Source organism: Typopeltis vanoorti, chromosome 7, assembly GCF_054136105.1.
Source record: "Typopeltis vanoorti isolate ZY-2024b chromosome 7, IOZ_Tvanoo_1.0, whole genome shotgun sequence".
NCBI classification, from domain to species: Eukaryota; Metazoa; Arthropoda; class Arachnida; order Uropygi; family Thelyphonidae; genus Typopeltis; species Typopeltis vanoorti.
The window spans coordinates 143227127-143248787 of NC_143555.1; the positions used below are offsets into that span (position 1 = coordinate 143227127).

The 21661-nt window shown below is 34.7% G+C and overlaps 1 protein-coding gene across 1 annotated transcript in view; it reads left to right on the top strand.

The window, feature by feature from the left end:
* Positions 1-21661, top strand: part of LOC150105146 (multidrug resistance-associated protein 1-like) — a 475014-nt gene that overhangs the window by 173604 nt on the left and 279749 nt on the right. Inside the window, exons 12-13 of the mRNA XM_090396181.1 lie at positions 9598-9801; positions 21118-21264. Coding sequence (XP_090252307.1) covers positions 9598-9801; positions 21118-21264 — 351 coding nt within the window. The remainder of the gene's footprint in view (positions 1-9597; positions 9802-21117; positions 21265-21661) is intronic.

Here is a 21661-nt window from a genome sequence, read left to right on the forward strand (position 1 = left end):
TCACATGAGCAGTTGCAAAACGCACAGCACACTAGGCACTTTCATTCCATCTAGACCTCTTTAGATGAAATGAAAGAGATATACAAAAAGACGAATTATGAATCAATGCTAACCAATAGCTGCATGTGTACCTTAGAGGAAAGTTGAGTAATGATGAAGGCCTGTTCGACAGACTAGTATCCATGAAATTAATTTTATAAAACAGGCAATAATATAAATCTCTGAAAAAGTGATTGTGCCAGCTTCTGAGAGGATGAAATTAATCAGATTATTTTCTTTTGAATAGCATCAAGAATTTTTAAGAAGATATCTTCGGATTTGTATATGGCTAGAAGCTATACAAGTGATCTCTTATTGAGCAAAGAAGAATGCAAGTTTTGTTTGGAGGCTTAGATGGTTATAGTTATAATGTTATAAACAGGTTAATGTTATAAACAGGGGTGCTTAAGGGTCAAAGTTGTATAACTGGGAGGAGACCTCTATGTAGCCTTTTAAGGAATGTAGAGAACTGACCAGGGCTTCTGACCTGATGCCCAATCCTTACCTTCTCGTGGTGCATTCTGTTAGGTTTCTACCTGGATACTGAATGAATGAGAATGGGCTGGAAATTTGGGATTTACCTGAACAAATTGTATTCTTATTGGTTTAAACCACAAAATAAAATGATGGTACATGACAGAATTTCATACTGGATGGGGCATCGCCTGGTTGAACGAGGCCTCCATTGTTTTTGCCAGGGAACCAGGGCGAACAGTGAAAAGTCAACTACTGGAACAAATCCTGAAACACACCCCAACTCAACATTGCCAAAAGTTTAAGATCGGTACTATCAACATAAGAAACCTGAATGGCAAAGAAATGGAGCTAGGAGGAATTGGATAAGTACCAGATCAACATAATAGGGGTGACTGAAACAGAAAAGACAGTAACTGGTGAGATCTTTCTGAGCAATAAATATAAAATGTTATATTCAGGCAATGACAATCAAGGAAAAGAAGGAGTAGCCATAGTATTCAACACTAAATACGAGGCTAATCATCTTGAATGGCAGACAATATCAAGTAGAGTGATGTGGGCAATTATCAGAATGGGGGAAACTGAACAATGACACTTATTTGTGCCTATATCTCACAGAAGATTCTACTAAGTTAGAAGTGGAGGAATTTTTTGAGGCTTTAGAGAAAGCAACTGACACAATGAAAAATGGAAAGTTAGTCCTTGTCGATCCAAATAGCAGAGTAGGAAATGATTGTGAGACATACAAAAATGTTTTGGGAAAATTTGAAGAAAAGAGCAAAGCAAATAATAATGGCAAATGCCTGTTGGATTTCTGCTCAGGACATGAATTGGTTATTACTAACACCATGTTCCAAATGGATGTTATCTTTTTATAAGGTGTTGTTAATACCGTTAAAAAATAAGTCATGAATTTGTGCACATTTTTATATTGGAACATAGTGTTATCAATAACTAGTACATGTGCTGAATAGAAATCCAGCAAGTACTTATCATTATTATTTGCTTTGCTCTTTTCTCCAAATTTTTTCAAAACATTTTTATATATTTGGTAATCATATTATCTTACTCTGCTGATTAGATCTCCACCTTCTAACAAATGGAATGTCACCAAATTTGGTAGGGAGACTAATTGAGATATGGGAAAGAGGATTCTGTGAAAATAAAATTTTAGTTTGAAAAGTTGTCGAAAGGAGGAATATGGCACTGTACAACGTAAAGAAAGTATTAAAATGGAGAGACAAATGAATAGCAAAGACTAAACGAATATGAATGATCACCTTTATGTGTTGCACTTAAGTATAACACAGCAATAAAATATTTAATATCAATTTAATTTATCATAGTAATTATGGTATTAGTTACTGGAGTGCAAATGTTGTCACAAACCTGTTGCACATTGAGTTTACCCATATGAAAGAGGACTCAATTCAATGTGGCCACTGTTCTCATGAACCAAATTGCATCCTGTACACAGCATTCTCAACAGCAAAATGTAATATGTCTGAAGAAATGTTCATCACAGTCTGTGATATGTTGTCTTTTAAAGCTGCCAAGCTTGAGACACCACCACAATAGACATTGGCCTTCAGATAACCCCACAACCAGAAATCACATGGAGTAATATCAGGGGAGTGAGTTGGCCATGCAACTGGAAAGAAGCAACTAATTACTCTTTTTTTTTCTGTGAAGTGATGTCGTAGAAGCTGCTGTAGTGACTGTGCAATGTGGGGAGGTGCTCCAGCTTATATAAAATGGTCTTGTTGAGACATTGTTGAAGTTGCAGAATGATGAAACTGTTCACCATATCACAATATTTCCATGTGGGAATGGAACAAGTTACTGGTCCTGTCCTGATGTCCTCAAAAAAAATAATGGCTCTATTATAAAACACCATACGTTAAATTTCAGTGAATGTAACGTTAAGGCTTCTGAGCATTTCAGAAGCCTTAATTTGATAATTTTGGGTGTTTACAGCCCTGTTCAGATAAAAATGCACCTCACCTCATCTTCCCACATAATTTACCAAGGCCAAGCATCGTCAACTTTCAATCCGACCAGAAATGTCAAAGCAAAAGTCAATTACTTATCATAATCATTGTGTAGCAGCTGCTGTACTCAGCTAATCTTGTATAGATAAAATGTAATAATTTTGTGCAAGACTTTCCATGCTGTGAAATAAGGCATATCCAATTGTTGTGCTACTTCATGGATTCTGCTATTACTAGCAACATTTTCATGTGATCTGTCGACAATCGCAGTGGCATCTTCTTCAGTTACCTGTGGTGGCACTGATTTCTGTCCTGCCAGGTTGAACTTCCAAATATCTTGTTTCTTCAACTTTCTGTCAGCTAATGCAGTTAGCTGACAGAGGACCTTACCAAGTTCTGCAGGGTTCTAAACTCATGAAGAGCAGCTGATGCATTGCACTTTTTAAGGTAAAATAACTTTACAAATAATGTGCGATAAGTTAAAGTGAGGTACATGCTGAATACAACTATCAATAGGAATGTGTTTGTAAAGTTTTCCCTTTACTTTATAGCTGTCATGATGCCAGCAAATCAGGTATTCAATTTCATTTTATTCAATTTTTTGGCTTCCTGGGCTACAACATTGTTATATTCCCCCTGTTGGTGACTTTTCAAACTAATTTTTTTTTTCCGCAGAATCCTTCTTCAATGTCTTCATTAGTCTGCCTATCAAATTTGTTAACATTCTAACATTCAAGCCACATAAGACTCTGAATAGGAGAAGTGTAATTATTGCCACCCTCTATATTATTATTATTATTATTATTATTATTACATCACGCCTCCAGGGAGTCCAGACTCATCAAGGGAGGGCGTCTACTCTACAACTCCTTGTCTCACTACTCTACCAACCTTCATCTTCCACCAATGCCATCTATTGCTGACATGACATCTATGACAAGAATCAAGGTCTAATTTTACCAGAAATTTGGAAAACTTTAATCAGATCATTAAACATCAAAGAAATGAAGTTTCATAACAATTACGTCATGAGCCATAATGAATAAATCACGTTAACGAGACACGCACATTGTCATGCACAATACCAATTTTTTGTATGAATTAGAACCATCAGTTATAACCTAGTCTGTAACCTTCATTTTAGCTTACTAGTTTGTATTCCCTGAGGATGCCAATAGAAAAAATTGTTTATGTTTTCCTTTATGTTTTTATTTATTTTCCTTTATGTTTATGTTTTTATTTAATCCTCCTATATGTTTATATAGGAGGATTAAATAAAGCTACTTGACAAAGATTATATAAAAAAAGTGTAATAGTCTTAGAAATTTGATCATGTTTGGAGATATGTATGTTAATAAAAGTTATGTGAAGTGAAGTAACATCTTTCTTGGGAGAAATATGGAATTACTACAGATGAAAAGGTTTAATCACACTGTCAAATAGCAAGGAAGTTTGAGTGTAAGGCTCTGGTTATGAAAGATCTTGAAACTTCCGATTGTGTTGCCACAAGGTTTATCAAATGAAGAAGATGAATGGAGTGTATTGTTATTAGCACATCTCTGGATAAGATTTTGATGTTAGTGAGAGAAGGTCATTTGTGTATAGGAGTAGGTAAAAGTATATAGCTCTGAGGAGAGAAAGCTATCTGCCATGGCATGTAGGAAGTGATCTGAAAGGAAGTTGGCACACAAGTTGCTAAGGGTGGAAGGTATATCATAAGATGAAAGACCTTATTGCCTGATTAGTATAATTTATGGCAGAGGAGATTTGCATAATTAACAAGACTTTGTAATGGAGGGGTCCCCTTTTGAAAAAGAATGAGAAATGCACTGCCCTATGAAAATATGTTTTCAGTTGTGGTGGATACCTGGAGCTATTCATAATGAATTCATCTACTCTCACTATAGGTTACAGGCAAATTCATCGAACAGCAATTCATCGAAAAAGCAATTTGCCGAATAAACAATTCGCCGAATGACAATTTAACGAATGGCAATTTGTCGAAAAGGCAATTCCTCAAAAGACAATTCATCGAATGACAATTCGTCGAAAATGCAATTCATTGAAAAAACAATTCACCTAAAATTTTTCGATGAATTCTTTCATAATTCATTGAAAAGTCATTTTTCTTGCAAACTATTGTTTAGAAAATGTTCAGTAACAATGCAGTATGTTACCCATGATACAGACAACATATGGAAGTGGGCATTAAAACGTAATAATTATTTTCTTGCATTTTATAACATTTAATGTAAGTGTACATCCTGCTTCATTGTACAGTTAGCGATTTATCTGTAGGGAAGACAGGAGTACCACATGCACTTATCTCCCGAATAACCTCGAAAACATGTAATTGCAGTTAATAAGGGGAGGAATAGGCTAAGAAATTCGTTCTACCAAATTTTGTCACAATAAGTCTAGTCGATTGAAATTAAAAATTTAATTAAATTTGATCCATCCAGAGCGAAATTGCTAATATCATTTAGGAACTTCTTTACGGAAATGTCATGATAAAAGTGATCCATTACGAACTAAAACTGAACCATGCATTCAGCTTCTTGTTCTGAAAACGTCTGCAAATTCTGCTAAGTCTGCGAGTTATTGTAATACATAATTTCGACACTTTTCTTTGTAGCCCCAAATATAGCTGAACTGAAAATTGGAACGGTTCGACATTTTTTTGTAAAAGTTTCAAATACGGAATCCAAATAAAATTTTTTCATTAATAAATGTAATAAATAAATAAATTTACTGAACGTAAGTTAGTAGGATTAATACTGAGATGACTAGGCTTATCCTCCTGGAAATAGGCAAATCGGACAAGAAAGACAATACGAATCCATATTGTTCTGTAATTATTCCTTAGTAAAGCAGCATTGCTATACCAATATAATATCATTATATTGAGGAGGATGAGGGAAAATGGTATTAATCATTAATATCACTACTACTACTACTAATAATAAATTGATTCTTTCATGTAAATATTTTTCACAATATAATAATAAAATATACAGGAATTCAGAGTAAAAATATTGGAAAACTTGAAAAAAATTCATTCCTGAAGATTTTTCAAGCATGTTTTTTATTTACTTATTTATTCCTGTTTCTGTTATTCCTCGACGACGAGTGACACGTGCACTTATCTCCCGAATAACCTCGAAAGCAAGTAATTGCAGTTAATAAGGGAAGGGAAGGAATAGGCTAAGAATACTAATGAGTATATGCATGGGTATATTTCTGGGTTTTGAGGAGGTGATCGGTGCAGTTTGTTAAAAAAAAATAAAAGGTTAAAATATTCTCTAGGAAAGAAAAATAATGAAATAAAGAATGATGAATAAAGAGTCTTAAAAAACAAACCTGTAAACCTTTTAGAAGCATACTCATTTGGTGTTATATTTAGATGAGCAGTGGTTGGAAGTCTTATTCGACTTTTGAAGGATGCCAGTGGTCTGCAGATCACAGTTAGAAAACACGGTGCTAAAGGAAATTGGAATTGGATTGAGTTGTTTTGAATTAAGGAAGAAGCAACTGGCCTTAAATCCCTGCGTGTTTTTCCAATTCAGTTCGCTTGTTTTTCGGCAAGAAAAAAAACCAAGTTTCAGAGAGGAAAAACCTTCCATCCTCGTATGAGGGCTAACTCACCTTCAGGTTAAACGCCCTGATAAAGGCGCTTGACATCCTTGATAAACGGAGGATGTTATAAATTCTAAATGCTGCTATTTAGAATTTATGAGATCAGAGATGTTGAAGCCTAGATTAATATCATGGCTTTTAAGACTCATTAAAAGAGTTTTTTTTAAGGGGAAGGGGCGGAAAAATATGCTACTGCACGTGGCGACAAAATTTCTAAGGCCGGCCCTGGGGCCAGTCCTGGTGAATATGGTGTTTGAGGTAGATATTGAAATCCCAAGTCGCATATTGTCTGTTGGATTTCATAAGCAGGTGCATTGTCCTGCAAAAGCAACACGCCTCTGCTTACTTTCTCGAACGATTTTCCTTCAGTACCTCCTTCAGTTTCTTCAGAGCTGCTGTAACAGTTTCACCTGTCTTGAGGTAAGGTAAGGATTACACCATCCATATCCTAAAAGACAATGGCAAGAACTTTCCCTGCTGACTGTTTGGTTCGAAACTTCTTTGGCCATGGAGAACCTTGGTGTCTCCACTCCATTGACTGTTGTTTGTTCTCTGGGTCATAGTGACGAAGCCATGTTTCATCAACGGTTAGAATATGAGCTAAAAATTTTCACGAGGATGAAATCCTTTATGAAATGTTCTTTTGACATCTCAACTATACCCGCCTCAGTGGATATCATTCACTGCAACCAGTATGCCCTGCCAAAAAATCGCTTTCCGAACGAAGTAGGATAAATAGTAGTTATAAATAGTAGGATAATAAAAAGATATATACCTCTCAAAATAATCCGAAACAAACAAAAAAAAAAAAAAAATTGCACACACATCTTCGCCCCCACATGCCTTATAATTCATTTTTCGGTGAACTGTATTTTCGATGAATTGTGATTTTTCGATGAATTGTTGTTTTTCGATCAATTGCGTTTAGATGAATTGTCTTTTCGATTAACTACTCATCGATGAATTGTCTTTTGATGAATTGCTTTTTCGATTAATTTAGTTCGATAAACTGATTTTCAATGAATTGTTTATTCAATGAATTGCTTTTTCGATGAATTGTCTTTCGGTAAACTGTTTTTCAATGAACTCTCCGGATACCCTCACTATGTGTGTGTGTGTTGTGTGTGTATGTGTAAAGAGCCATGAAGTTACTCCAATCACAAACATTTGAGGTTTGCCTATTCTGTTGTAAAGATGAAGATATAACTACTTGCCAGTCATACTACTACCACTTAGTGAATAACACAGGCACTGAAAAAAAGACTTTCCCTTAATTAATATTTTTCTTAAGAGTCTTTAATTATTGTTTGGTTTATATCACTGCTATGCATGTTGTACTTTAGCAAAGCAGATTTGTTCTGTTTCAATGTTATTATTTCTATTCCATCTTTTTAATGAATATGGTTTCTTAATATAATTTGATTATTAATTATTATTATTATTATTATTTTTGTTGTAGTCGTGTGTTAAAAACCCAGGTGTGTGTAGATACCTGGTTTTTTAAGTGGTGGATGTGGAGGTTTAGGAGGTTTCAGGCAATCAGAAATCTTCTTGATTAGGTAGAAGGTGACCGTTATATTTTGTTGATGAAGGAACTTTGCTATTTTGTCTGTGACTGATTATATATATACGAGAATCACCTCTGTCTTGGTTTTCCTGTTCATCTGATTGTTTTGTAGGTTGACGTAGGATTTTTTTCTTAATGTTCTATTGTAGCCATTTCTTGGTAGTAATGAACTCAATATTATACTCTTGGTTCCTTTTTATGTTAGTGGAAATTCTGTAAGCTCTATCGTGTAGGGAATGAATTATGCCTATTTTCTGCATGGGATGGTGATGGGATGTTTTGTGTAGGTAACATCCTGTGTTTGTTGGCTTTCTATAGACTGAGAAATTGAGGTGTATTTTGTTCGAATACTTCAACTACAGGGTGTTCGGGATAAATTTGACATATTTATAATTAATTATATTTTTCCGTAAGTTACATGTATTAACACACACTTCTCTTCATTTAAAAGTTTGGACCCTTCTTCATTCATATACAAGATGTCAGAAAGGATGGATAGCTGGAACCCACCTGAATCATGGAAGAGAATAACTTGTATCATGATGATTCGTGCCCGCCATCAAAATAAGGATATTACGACTGCTGCCCAATGCTCCCTGAATACAGTAAAAACAATCAGGCATGAACTAGAGACTTGCAATGGTGACTACGAGGATGTAGCAAGAAGAAAGATCCCTAGCAGACGATCTCATTGCGTTCGTACAGCAGAATTCCTCGCAAATCTGCAGGAACAGGTGTTGAAGAACCCTGGCATTGGAATTCGGGCTTTGTTCGTGGAGTTGCTAACTGTAGTCAAGCCCTGGATAACAAGGGTAGGCAATGGTAGGCCGTATGTATGGCAGCAGGATTCGGCCCCTTGCCACACCTCTGGGAAAAGTCAAAAATGGTTGTCTGAAAATTTCTACGACTTCACCAGTCCAAATGTTTGGCCTCCAAACTCCCCAGACCTTAACCCCATGGATTATTTTGTATGGGGCGCAGTTGAAAAAGACACCAATCGCACTTCCAGTAATACAAAAGCCCAGTTAATGGATAAAATTAAAACAGTTTTTGCGGCCCTTCCCAGGGAGACTGTAGCATCAGCTTGTTCGAGGTTCCGAAGCAGAATTGAAGCTGTGATCGATGCTAATGGTGGTTATTTTGAGTAAATCTTGTTGATAGTATTGTAATTAACTCTGCCTGTAATGTTTTTTTGTCAATTCATTAAATTTAATAGATACAAAGAAGATTTTCTTTTTCCTTATGAAACTGTCAAATTTATCCCGAACACCCTGTAGTGTATCCAAAAATAGCAAGGACTTGGACGTTTTTCCCTAGTCCTGAAAATAGTTCAAGTGCAAACATGTTTGCCTACACTTGGATAAAGGATTAAACCAAATATATAATTTCTTGGTCTCTTTAATTTATAGTAAGGACTTGTTTGTCTCTAATTCAACAGTGAATTTAATTTGAAGGTGAAGGTTGTTGAGGTAGGTTATGGAATCTTCTAATTGGATAATAGAACCTTCTAATTGGATAATAAATGGATAATTAATAGATAATTAATTAATAATGTTCATATTTTAAAGTGATTTTTTTATTTACATACATTGTCTTAAAGTATGTAAATTGTCGAAAAATAAAGATAAACGTACAAAAATGATGAATGAAATCCTTAATGGTATAAAGGTATTAAAATTGTATGCATGGGAGGAGTCATTTTAGAATGTTGTATTGAATATATCACTGCTGTGCATGTTATAGTTTAAAGCAGATTTGTTCTGTTTCAGTGTTATTATTTCTATTGCATCTTTTTAATGAATATGGTTTCTTAATATAATTTGATTATTAATTAATAATGTTCGCATTTTTAAAGTGATTTTTTTATTTACATACATTGTCTTACAGTTTATATTGATGAAAGATAAAGATAAACGTACAAAAATGATGAATGAAATCCTTAATGGTATAAAGGTATTAAAATTGTATGCATGGGAGAAGTCATTTCAGAATGTTGTATTGAATATTAGAAAGAAAGAAATCAACAGTTTAATCAAGCAGGCCTATCTCGCTTCTGCAATTACTTTTGCTTTTACTGCAGCTCCAGCACTGGTAAGTAGTAGGTATAATTATATACATATTCTGGAAAAAATTGTTTATCTAATTACTGGATAAAATAACTTATTTCTTTTATAAAACTTTAGAAATGGTTTATGAACTCATATGATTTAATAGTGAAGAGATATAAGTTTGATGTGTGAGTGTGCAATATTATTCAACATACTCTAATCCTCCATCATTACCAACTGTATAATGGATAACCTGCGGGTTGAATTTTTGCACAATGCCAATTGAGAAATGTCATTCTAAAAGTAGTCAGTTGATGCCTGTAATTTGCCAAGTTTCAAAAAAAAAAAGAAAAAAAAAAGTGATATATGGAGTGATGTTATGAGTATTTTTTAGTTTTCTTATCAGATTATAGTCACTCCCTTGCAATTATGTGTACTAAAGTAAATGATAATTTTAATTACCTTAATGGTTATATTATTTTTTAATATGGATTTTTAATATTTTTAATATGAAAAATTTGACAAAACTGGAATTGTGGGAATGTGAAAATAACTGTCATTTCATTGTTAGTAAATGTAAACTTACAGTTTGGTGTATTGAGATATCTGGTATCATATTGTATTGGTAGGATTATGCTGTAAGAAACTGACAAGGCTAGGGATCTTGGAGCTTTAGTAGATAGAAAGCTGGAGTGCAGTTATCCTCTGGATACAACTCAGAGGATAATTGCAATGCTGAAATGAACAAGGCTTTGATATGGCCTCATCTGGATTATAACATAGATCTTGTCTCCTGGTTTCTGAGGTGATGCAGATACAGTGGATAGTTAGATTATATTGGACTGTGGAATGTAGATCATGAAGAGAGTTTGAGAATTTGTGGACTACAGATGTTAGCAAAGGGCTGATATGATGCATTTTGGAAAATTATGGAGACAACTACCGTGTTTGAGTAAAACTTTAGTTTAATATAAACCAAAATCAACACTTTACGTTTAGACCTTCATATCAAGGTCATCTGGAGCATTTACACTATATACAGAGAAACAAGCTGCACTACAATCTACATTGTTTATTAAAGTTACTGACCAACCATTACAACAATTATTGGCCTGACCTCTGGTGAAAAAAAAAAACCTTGACTACATCAATGCTAAAGTCCTATTATTATTATCTATTGGTTACAAAATTACATTGGGCTGGAGAGCAACATTTTTATATCTATATATTAAAAACATGATTATACATATAAATTATAACCAATTGATATGGAATAGTTTTATATTCTAGCTGAAGGTTGCTTAAAGTCCTAAAGTATGCTAGATACTAAGTATTAAGTAGGATGAATATGAACTATCCAGATTCTTGGAATTTTCATGCCACCATTATTGTTGATATTAGTGTGGTTAATCAGAATTTCACAGGCTTCTTTAAATTTTCTTTCATACTAGGTTTTTGTATGGTGTAAAGAGCGGGTACTTTTCCGATCAATTTGGTGTAAAGTGTTGAGAGCATGATCTAAGAGGCCTGCTTCACCAAAATTGTTATATTTGATGTGTCTTTTGTGTTCTTTTTTCCTTATAGAGATTCTACATCCAGTTTCGCCAATATAAGGTAAGTTACAAGTGCAGTAGATGCGATGCGTTGGTCAGTAACATTAGCAAACCATGTAGATTGTACTGCAGCTTGTTTCTCTGTATATAGTGTATATGCTCCAGAAGATGACCTTGCTATGAAGGTCAAAACGTTGAGTGTTGATTTTGGTTTATATTAAACTAAAGTTTTACTCAAACACGGTAGTTGTCTCTATAATTTTCCAAAATGTATTCTGATCACTGTGTAAGCCTAAAAGAAAGGCTGATATGATAGACCTACAAACTTTGAAAAGGTCTAATAGGATGCTAGTAGATGGAATTTTTCATTTAATGGAAGGTGGGAAGAGGATGAGATATCATTCATAGAAGTTGAAAATGAATGCAGTCAAGAAAGGGATGAAGCTAGATTTTTCTCTTATAGAGTGGTGTATGACTGGAATGGCTTAAGATCTTGGAGTTTGTGAGTGCAGAGTATGAATGAATTCAATAAAAGGTATGATGTGTGAGTGATATGTGGCCTCTGTTGACATATCAACAGAGGCCAGGAGATCTTCAGGAACTCCCTAAGTTCCTGGAGATCTCCTCTTGTAGTAATAATAATATCATCAGATGATATAAACGCATTGTCAGGAATTCCAACTTTGAACATGGAATCTCAGCACTAATAGCAAGAATTTTGAAAAAAAAATAGAACTTTTTGCCTACCTTCTTTACTGCCAATACTCTGCCCTATTTATTATCTTTTGCCAATGATAAATGGTCTTCACTTTCTCTGGGGGTTTACCAAGTTCCTTTTGATTGCTGTCTCTCATACTTTGGACAAACTGAAAGAAGAAGAAACTTCAGAAATATCACATCTTTTATAAGAAATCCAACAAGTCTGGTTTCACTCAGTATGGAGTCAGCATAGAACATGGAATCTTTTGATTGAAGACTTGTCTCTTACATAGATATTGTTTTAAATTTGGGTTCTTATTCAAAAAGAGTGCTGAAGTGCTATTATATTGCCCACACTTGAATTGGGATGACTCATTTCCTTACCAAAAATTTGTCAAGTCTCTTAGTAATTGTAAATATGTTTTTTTTCTCCAACTTTATATAAATTATAATGTACCAGAGGTGAACAAGTTTCCAAGGCTGAAAAGGATATTTTTCGGATGTTTGCAAACCAAAATATTGTCAAAAAAAAATTTGATTAAAAACACATACAGGTATCTAACTTTATACTCATATTATTAGGCTATTTTAATTACTACTCATAAGTAGACTTAGGTTGGGTCTTTTTGCTGTTAATACTTTAAACTCTGGCTGATATGATTTTAAGTATGAAGACAGTCAGGTGTTTGTTTCCCAACTGGTGTTAATTTCATTTTCCTGTCACAGAAAAAATGTCATACACATGATGTATTTTATTGTCGTTTTAAATTTTCTTTCTTTCCAAACTCATGAGATGTTGTAAGCGAATAGTACTGTGAGTGGACCAAATAGTTGTTTAGGACGTAGTAAGATCAAAAATGTGTTCATAAATCTGATTATCTCAGATTTATGAACACATTTATGATTTTCTGACATTTTCTATCATTTATGACAGCTACTGTTTTCACTACTGTGAAAACAGTAGCTGTCACACAGTAAAAAGAGACTCCAACATCCATAGAAATAGATTATTCAGATAATTCAAATCCTTTCTTTTAGTGTTACATGATGATCAGCATTCATTTTAGAAATTATGGACTTTACAACTGTGTTATAAAAAACTCTTTTAATCTGACGTTTCGATCTTCATATTAAGATCATCATCTGGAGCATATACAAATATACGGGACAAGCTGAGTTACATTACATAAACTAGAGAAACAATGATTAGGTTATTCACAGGTTATTCTACTGGCATGACCTCTAGTGAAAAAAAAAATTTTTTTTAATTATTTAGAAACTACATCAAGCTAAATTCTATTTATGATAACATGAAAAACATTCTTTCTTAGAGATAGTTTTGTTATTGTTATTATTATTACCCCAAGACCTCATGGAGTCAAAGACTCATCTGGGAGGTCCTTTTATCACACACACAGCTAATCATACCGTGCTTTGAACACATTCAAACTCCATGCAGATACCACACTCTCAGGCAAGGCATTCCAATCATTCACAACTCTGCATCAAAAAACCTGCCTCTCACTCCCTACTCACACCTTCTTTATACAGTTCCAGGGATGACCTCTGGTACTTCCCCAATCTCCTACTATTTTCTGTAGAACTTCTCCAGCATTGATCCTATAACAATCCCTTACCAACTTGTAGGTCTCTATCATATCTCCCCTCTTCCTCCTGTCCACCAGACTCTGCAAATTACATCTTCTCAATCTTTACTCATACTCGAGACATTCCAGAGGTCAGAAACTACTTTAGTCAATCACCTTTGGACCGTTTCCAACATCTCTTCATCCTTCTGAAAACCAGGTGACAAAATTTGGGCCCAATAGTCCATGTGTGGTCTAATCAAAGCCTTACAGAATGGAACAAGAATCTCCCTACTTCTACGTCAATGTCCTCTGCATCATTCCCAGAAGCCTTTGTGTTATCATCACCATTCTGTCTGTGTGTCCCCTAAATTTCAGATCCTTATCCACTCACCCCCAGATCTCTTATTTCTTCCACCTCCAACAATATATCCTCACCAAGCATAAATTCTGCATCCCATCTTTGTTTTCCAAATTTTAAAACCTTACATTTTGCAACATTGAACTCACATCCCCATTTGCTTGCCCAATCACTCAATTTATTCAAGTCTTCTTGTAAGGCCACAACATCTTCACTACTCTTCATGGTTCATCCCAACTTTGCATAATCTGCAGACAACTGAATATCTCCATCCAAATCTTCGCCAATATCATTAATATACAAGTTAAATAGTAATGGCCCTAAAACAGATCCCTGAGGCACTCCACTAGTGACTTTCCTTTTCCTGGATATTGCACCCCCATACACAACTTGTTGATACCTATCAGATAGCCAGTCTCCAATCCAATGTACTAATCTAATATCCAACCCCATCTGCTCTAGTTTGACTGTCAACTTATCATGAGGTATTCTATCAAAAGCTTTTGCGAAATCCAAGTATATTACTGTGTATCCTTCTCCTCTGTCCAAGGAAGCAGTCACTTTATTGTAATAAGTAAGTAGATTACTAAAACACGACCTCCCTTTAGCAAATCCATGCTGTCCATCAAAGATTATACCATTGTTGTCAACTCAACTCTGGATCCTAGTTCTCACAAGCTTCTCCAACAACTTAACCACAACACCTGACACACAGATAGGCCTATAGTTTGATGCTTGAGTTCGATCACCTCCTTTATGAAGTGGCACAATCTTGCCCTCCTTCCACTCCTTAGGGGCTTAACAGAGTGCAAGACTTGTATTAAAAAAACATCTCAAGACAGGTGTCAACTCCCTGCCACATTCCTTCAGAATATGTGGCGATATATTATCAAGTCCTACAGCCTTATTAACATCTAGTTTACTCAACTCCCCAAACACCTCTTGCTCACTTACAGTCAGTCTCTCCTCCCCATCATCAACTGCTCTCAATCTCTCCATGAAGTCACATTCACAAGATTGAAAGACCTTTATGAATTGCTCATTAAATATCTCCACCACACATTCTGCAACAGCTGTCTTTATACCATTTTCTCCTATCAGTGTCATCCTTCCATAATTATTCTTTCTTTTGCTGGCTACATATCGAAAGAACTCCTTAGGATTCTTTTTGCTTCATTAGCTAACTGCTGTTCATACCTCTCTTTAGCTACCCTCACCAACCAAGTCACACCCTCCTTGCCTGGTCTTTGTAGACCTGATGGAATTGGTTATTTCCACTTCTCTTATGCTGCCTCCACAATGCCGTCTTTCTCAGTATCGCATGCTTAATCCCTTTATTCATCCATTTTTCTTTCAGTAACAATGATGTCCTATTTTTAGCATTACAATTGTTATTTTTGATTTAGGATCCTGGATTATCTATAGTCCTGTTTATAGTTATTCTTAGAGAGGAATGTTCCATGGTTCGAATATGTGCGTTCCATATGTTTGGGATTTTTAGACCATCATTATTGTTCAGATTGGGGTGGTTGATAATAATCTCACAGGCTTCCTTAAATTTGCATTCGTACCATGTTTTGGTGTGATATAGACAATTAGTGCTTTTCTAGTCAATTTTATGTAAGGTGTTCAGGGCATGATCAGAAAGGCCAGCTTCACCATAATTATTATATTTAATATGTCATTTATGTTCTTTTTGTCTGATAGTAATTGTGCATCCTGTTTCCCCTATATATGGTGTGTTACAAGCAGTGCTTTTTTTCTGTAAAAAAAAAATGCCCGTACTCATCATGAAGATGTTATTGCAGCAACTTTTACACTTTTAACATATCCTCTGATGTATCCTCATTTTCTCTAGATCTCATCTTGCTTTTGGTATCAACTGCAGAATCATGACCTTGGAGCAGCCATGAGTCCACATATTTGCTAAGGTTGAACTGAGTGAGATGAGGTTCTATTATCCTGATGAACATCAGTGCAAAACTTGTCTGTACAAGCAGAGATGACCTAGATGTACTTACTATAAGATTCATCTTAGAGAAACCCCTTTCACATTCACTGGAAGATATTGCAATTGTGTCCAAAGTGTGCTTTAGAGGAAGTAGTATATGTCCGGGACTTTATTTTCTTGAAGATATTCACAGAAAACACAAACTGCTTCTCTTTCATTTAAGCAAAATTTGTGTGCTAACTTTTTAATTTCAGCTTCACCAAATGTCAGATGTTTCCCAGGAATTCCTGGCCAATAATTGGAATATAAAATCTTAGCACATTCAGGCAAATCATCATCATATCCTTCAAGCAGACGCTTTTCTTTTCTGAAATTCTTTCAGACTTTTATAGAAAGCAGATGAACTTATTGCTAGTTCTCAGTTTTATAGGATCACAAGAAGATTCAACAATTTCTGCTTCTTCAGCCTTCCTTTTTTTGCTCATTGGCATAAAGTAACTACTTATTTTACTCATTTTGAACAATGATTGCACTGATTTAACTTAGATTAATTCAAAGCTCACGTTAACACCTGCATGTTGCAGAGTGAATATAGAACTGATATTGGAAGCAATCGGAAGTGAAAAACATCTTCCTGTTTCCGTTTGCATACCAACCTATGAAACAGGAAAGCAGGGTACCAACTTTTGAGTAATCAAAACTGAAAATTGAATTCGTGAACACAGTACCATCTACCGAAATATTTATAATACATTTCGCAAATCTTTAAAATCGCAAATTTTTAAAAACTTAAAAATTTTAAAAATCGCAAATTTTTAAAAACTTAAGAAAAAAGGTTCCAGTACTGCATACTGTTGCGTACCACCAGAAAAAAAGCACTTTTTACAGGTGCATCCCGGTATACATCCCAAGACTCACTCCCTCTGCTGGCCTATCCCGGTATACTCCAGGATAGGCCAGCAGAGGGAGTGAGTCTTGGGATGAGTTGAGTAAGCTTTTTAATTTTGCAGGAGGTTTAAAGGTGGCTTTGAGGCTGTGTTTTTGTAGTATTCTGTTTATTTTATCTGATGTCCATTTAATATAAGGAATGGTTATAGTTTTACTGTAATCTGGTTTGTCTTTGTTTTTTATTGGGGTCTCTTAGAGAATTTTGTTAATAGTGTTTTGGCTGTAACCATTTTTTTGAAAAGTATTGGTGATAATTTTAAATTAGTCTTTCAGTGCCTGTTCACTGGAGCAGATCTTCAGAGCTCTGTATTTTAGAGTATTAATGACATAGAGTTTTTGTGTTGGGTGGTGGTATCAGTTTACGTGTATGTATTGATTTCCAGTAAACAGTGAAGGAAAGATTGCCAGAGGGAAGACATGTGACAAGTGTATCTAGAAATGGAAGTGTGTTCTATTTTTCAATCTCAATTCTGAACTGTATGCATTTGTGTTGTTTGTTTAGGAATGTGTCTAGTGTCTGGCGGCCCCAGATTGCGAAAACATCGTCAATGTATCTAAGCCAGATTTTAGGTTTTAAAGGAGAGGAATCTAAAGCATGTTGCTCAAAATGTTCCATAAAAAAGCTAGCAATAGTGGGGATAATGGCGAGCTCATAGCTGTGCCTTCTTTTTGTAGGTAGAAAGCGTTTTGCCATATAAAATAACCAGAACGTAATACATGCACAAAGTGCGCCATGATATCTGGAGGGAATTTGTTCTGTAACAAATTCCCTCCAGATATCACGGCGTTACTGTTATCTGTAAAAGAAGGATTGTGTCATTGATTGGGACATTCGTAAAAAGGGCAGAGAAGTCAAAACTGACTAATAAATCATCTTTTTCTAATGTAATATCTTTGATAATGTTTATGAAGCGTTGTGTGTTTAACAAAGGTCTAAATTTGGCGGTAGCACCCCGATCGATAAACAAATTGGAATTTATTTGTAATATTGAAAGAGGCTTAAGATTCATCCCAAATAACATAGCAGACAAAATATGTTTAGAAACCAAAAAATTTTAAATCACAACAAAACAATAACAAGCAAACTTAATGAAACACGAATTAACAGCGTCAAAATCATTAAAATCAAATCTGAATAACTAGAGCCAATAAAGGAAGTGCCACCGTTATTTTAAACAGAACCACTTATTTAGAAAAAATGAATCTGCTAGTCTCGGACAATAATACATACCAATTCGTTAACTACAACCCAACCAATAGAATAAAAAAGAAAACAGAGAAACTACTTAAATCAATTACCACATGGCCCAAAGATACGGTCAAAAAACCATTTCCGCACTACGCTCATTCTCCAAGAATTTACGGGCTACCGAAAATTCACAAACAAATCACACCACTCCGACCGACAGTCGAAGGAATAGATGGCCGGAATTATCACTTAGCCAAGAAATTAGCGGCAACACTCAAGGAGTTGGTAGGTCATTCCCCCTCCTATATCAAAAACACACAATGCTTCATAAACATTATCAAAGACATTACATTAGAAAAAGATGATTTATTAGTCAGTTTTGACTTCTCTGCCCTCTTTATGAATCCCAATCAACGACACAATCCTTCTTTTACAGAACAAATTCCCTCCAGATATCACGGTGCTCTTTGCGTATGTATTACATTCTGGTTATTTTGTATTTCAAAACACTTTCTACCTACCAAAAGAAGGCACAGCCATGGGCTCGCCATTAATGCCCCCCCCCCCCATTGCTAACTTTTTTATGGAACATTTTGAGAAACATGCTTTAGATTCCTCTCCTTTAAAACCCAAAATCTGGCTTAGATACATTGACAGTGTTTTTGCGATCTGGTACCATGGCTGCCAGACACTAGACACATTCCTAAACAAACAACACAAATGCATACAGTTCAGAATTGAGATTGAAAAATAGAACACAATTCCATTTCTAGATACACTTGTCACACGTCTTCCCTCTGGCAATCTTTCCTTCACTCTTTACCGGAAACTGATACATACTGGCCAATACATACACATAAACTCATATACCACCACCCAACAGAAAAACACGGTGTCATTAGTACTCTAAAATACAGGGCTCTGAAGATCTGCTCTAGTGAACATGCACTGAAAGACGAATTTGAAATTATCAGCAATACTTTTCAAAAAAAAATGGTTACAGCCAAAACACTATTAACAAAATTCTCTACAAGACCCCAATAAAAAACAAAGACAAACCAGACTACAGTAAAACTATAACCATTCCTTACATTAAAGGGACATCAGATAAAATAAACAGAATACTACAAAAATACAACCTCAAAGCCACTTTAAACCTCTTGCAAAATTAAAAAGCTTACTCAACTCACCCACTCCCTCCGCTGGCCCACCCTGGAGTATACCGTATTTATTGCACCTGTAACATACCATATATAGGGGAACAGGACGCACAATTTCTACCAGAGAAAAAGAACACAAACGACACATTAAATATAATAATTATGGTGAAGCTGGCCTTACTGATCATGCCCTGTGAACACCTTACATAAAATTGACTGGAAAAGCACTAGTTGTCTACATCACACCAAAACTTGGTATGAATGCAAATTTAAGAAAGCTTGTGAGGTTATTATCAACCACCCCAATCGGAACAATAATGATGGTCTAAAAATCCCAAACATATGGAAGGCACATATATTCGACCCATGGAACCTTCCTCTCTAAAAATAACTATAAACAGGACTATAGATAATCCAGGATCCTAAATCAAAAATAACAATTTTAATGCTAAAAATAGGACATCATTGTTACTGAAAGAAAACTATCTATAAGAAAGAATGTTTATTCATGTTATCATAAATAGAATTTAGCTTGATGTAGTTTCTAAATAATTAATTTTTTTTTTTTCACTAGAGGTCATGCCAGTAGAATAACATGTGATCTGATCATTGCTTCTGTTGCTTACTGTGTGTAATGTAACTCAGCTTGTCTTGTATATTTATATATGCTCCAGATGATGATCTTAATATGAAGATCGAAACGTTGGGAAATTAAAATAGTTTTTTATAACAGATAATTCAAAGTTTTTTGAATGAGTGCAGTTTCCTGCACTCATTCAAAAAATCCTCTAGGATGGATTTCTTTCTTTGTAAAAATACTCCAAAGCAATATAACACCCCCCCCTCTCCTCAACCTTCTAAGATTGTTGGAATATTTGAGAAAGATTCCTCCACACACGCATACATGTGATACAAACACTATGGAGTTATATGGTCATATGAACTACTTGAAAAAGAGCACCATGGAGATATCTTCCACTGCAGACCAGAAAAATCATCTCTTAGCACATGCTTGCTTGCTTGTCAAGAAATCAACTGAGACTGAGCCATCATGCATCTTATCTGAAAATTTGAACATCGTATCTTGAAGCAGGTCTTATAGCGAAAGGTTAGCAACACATGTGTTTGATGCCAAGATTGCAGGAAAAAGACCAAGATTTAGATAGATCAATTCAGTCAGAAGTGCCTTAGGAAGACTGAAATGTTAGATATGGCAATATTGGAGTGCCAACAAGTAACAAGTGATAGACTAATTTGAAAGAAAATTGTTCATAGGAGATCAGTAATGATGTAAACTAGATCATGTAGTACTGTTATAGTAGCCTGTTTCCCCTTGAGGGTACATATCAGGAAATTGATGATGATGAATTTTGCTAACCAATATGTGGCCAGAATAAAATGCATCACTGTCCAACAGCATAACATGTGCCATTCTTGCGAGCAGTATCCAGTTAATTGGAATTCAGATTGCTTTGGGTACAGGCCAGTATTTTGTATTTAGCTTTGTAATTTCCTTGAAGTTTTTGACCAGCAAAACAATATTTATACAAAATACAATTGAGTTGCAAAATACAGAATAAGAAATTGCATTACAACATATAGAATATATATATTAACATTAAATAAGCTGATGTAAATTAAGAAAAACACATTAGGGATACAAATATTGAAAAAAAAAAAATCTCACTGTAGTAAAATTTTTAAAAACTCACAGCAAGTGAGCTTGTTATAATAAAGAATGATGATTGAAGTCAAACGAAATTTTTAAAAAAATTTCTCTTTGTTAAATCATCTGTGAAGAGGTACTTTGTCAATGCCACAAACATATATTTATAATCTTGAGAATGTTTCAAAAAATCAAAATAAAAAATAAACCTTTAACTTTCCACATTTATTTCTGCATTTTTTTTAGATAGCTCTTGCAAGTTTTGGCATGTATATACTTTTGGATCCCAGTAATGTTCTGGATGCTAATCGTGCTTTTGTTTCTCTCTCACTTTTCAATATTCTAAGAGTCCCAATGGGTTTCTTGCCTATATTAATCACATTTTCAGCAATGGTAAGTATTTAAAAATTTAATTTATATACAGGTTAATATAAAGAGATCATGTGCTTTAATCATGTCTGTTTACAATCCAGATTATGATATGACATGGAATTGTGTACTTGAGGCTCTTTAGTTCCTAAATTGAGCTGCTAGCAGAAATGTAGCAGAATAAGTTTTGTTAGCTTAGTTTCTGTTGCGTGTGTTTTTTGTATTCTGAGCAAGCATCATTACTTTATCTAAGTTTATGTAATTGTTAACATGTTGGATTACAGTTCTTGAAAAGTCTTATAAATAGCATAAGTAAAATTGTACAGTATGGATGAAAAGAAGAATATAATTATTTGTCAATTCTAACATAATGAACCTGTTGCAATTATCTAGCCTTTAGTTGGGATTATCTAACCTTTAG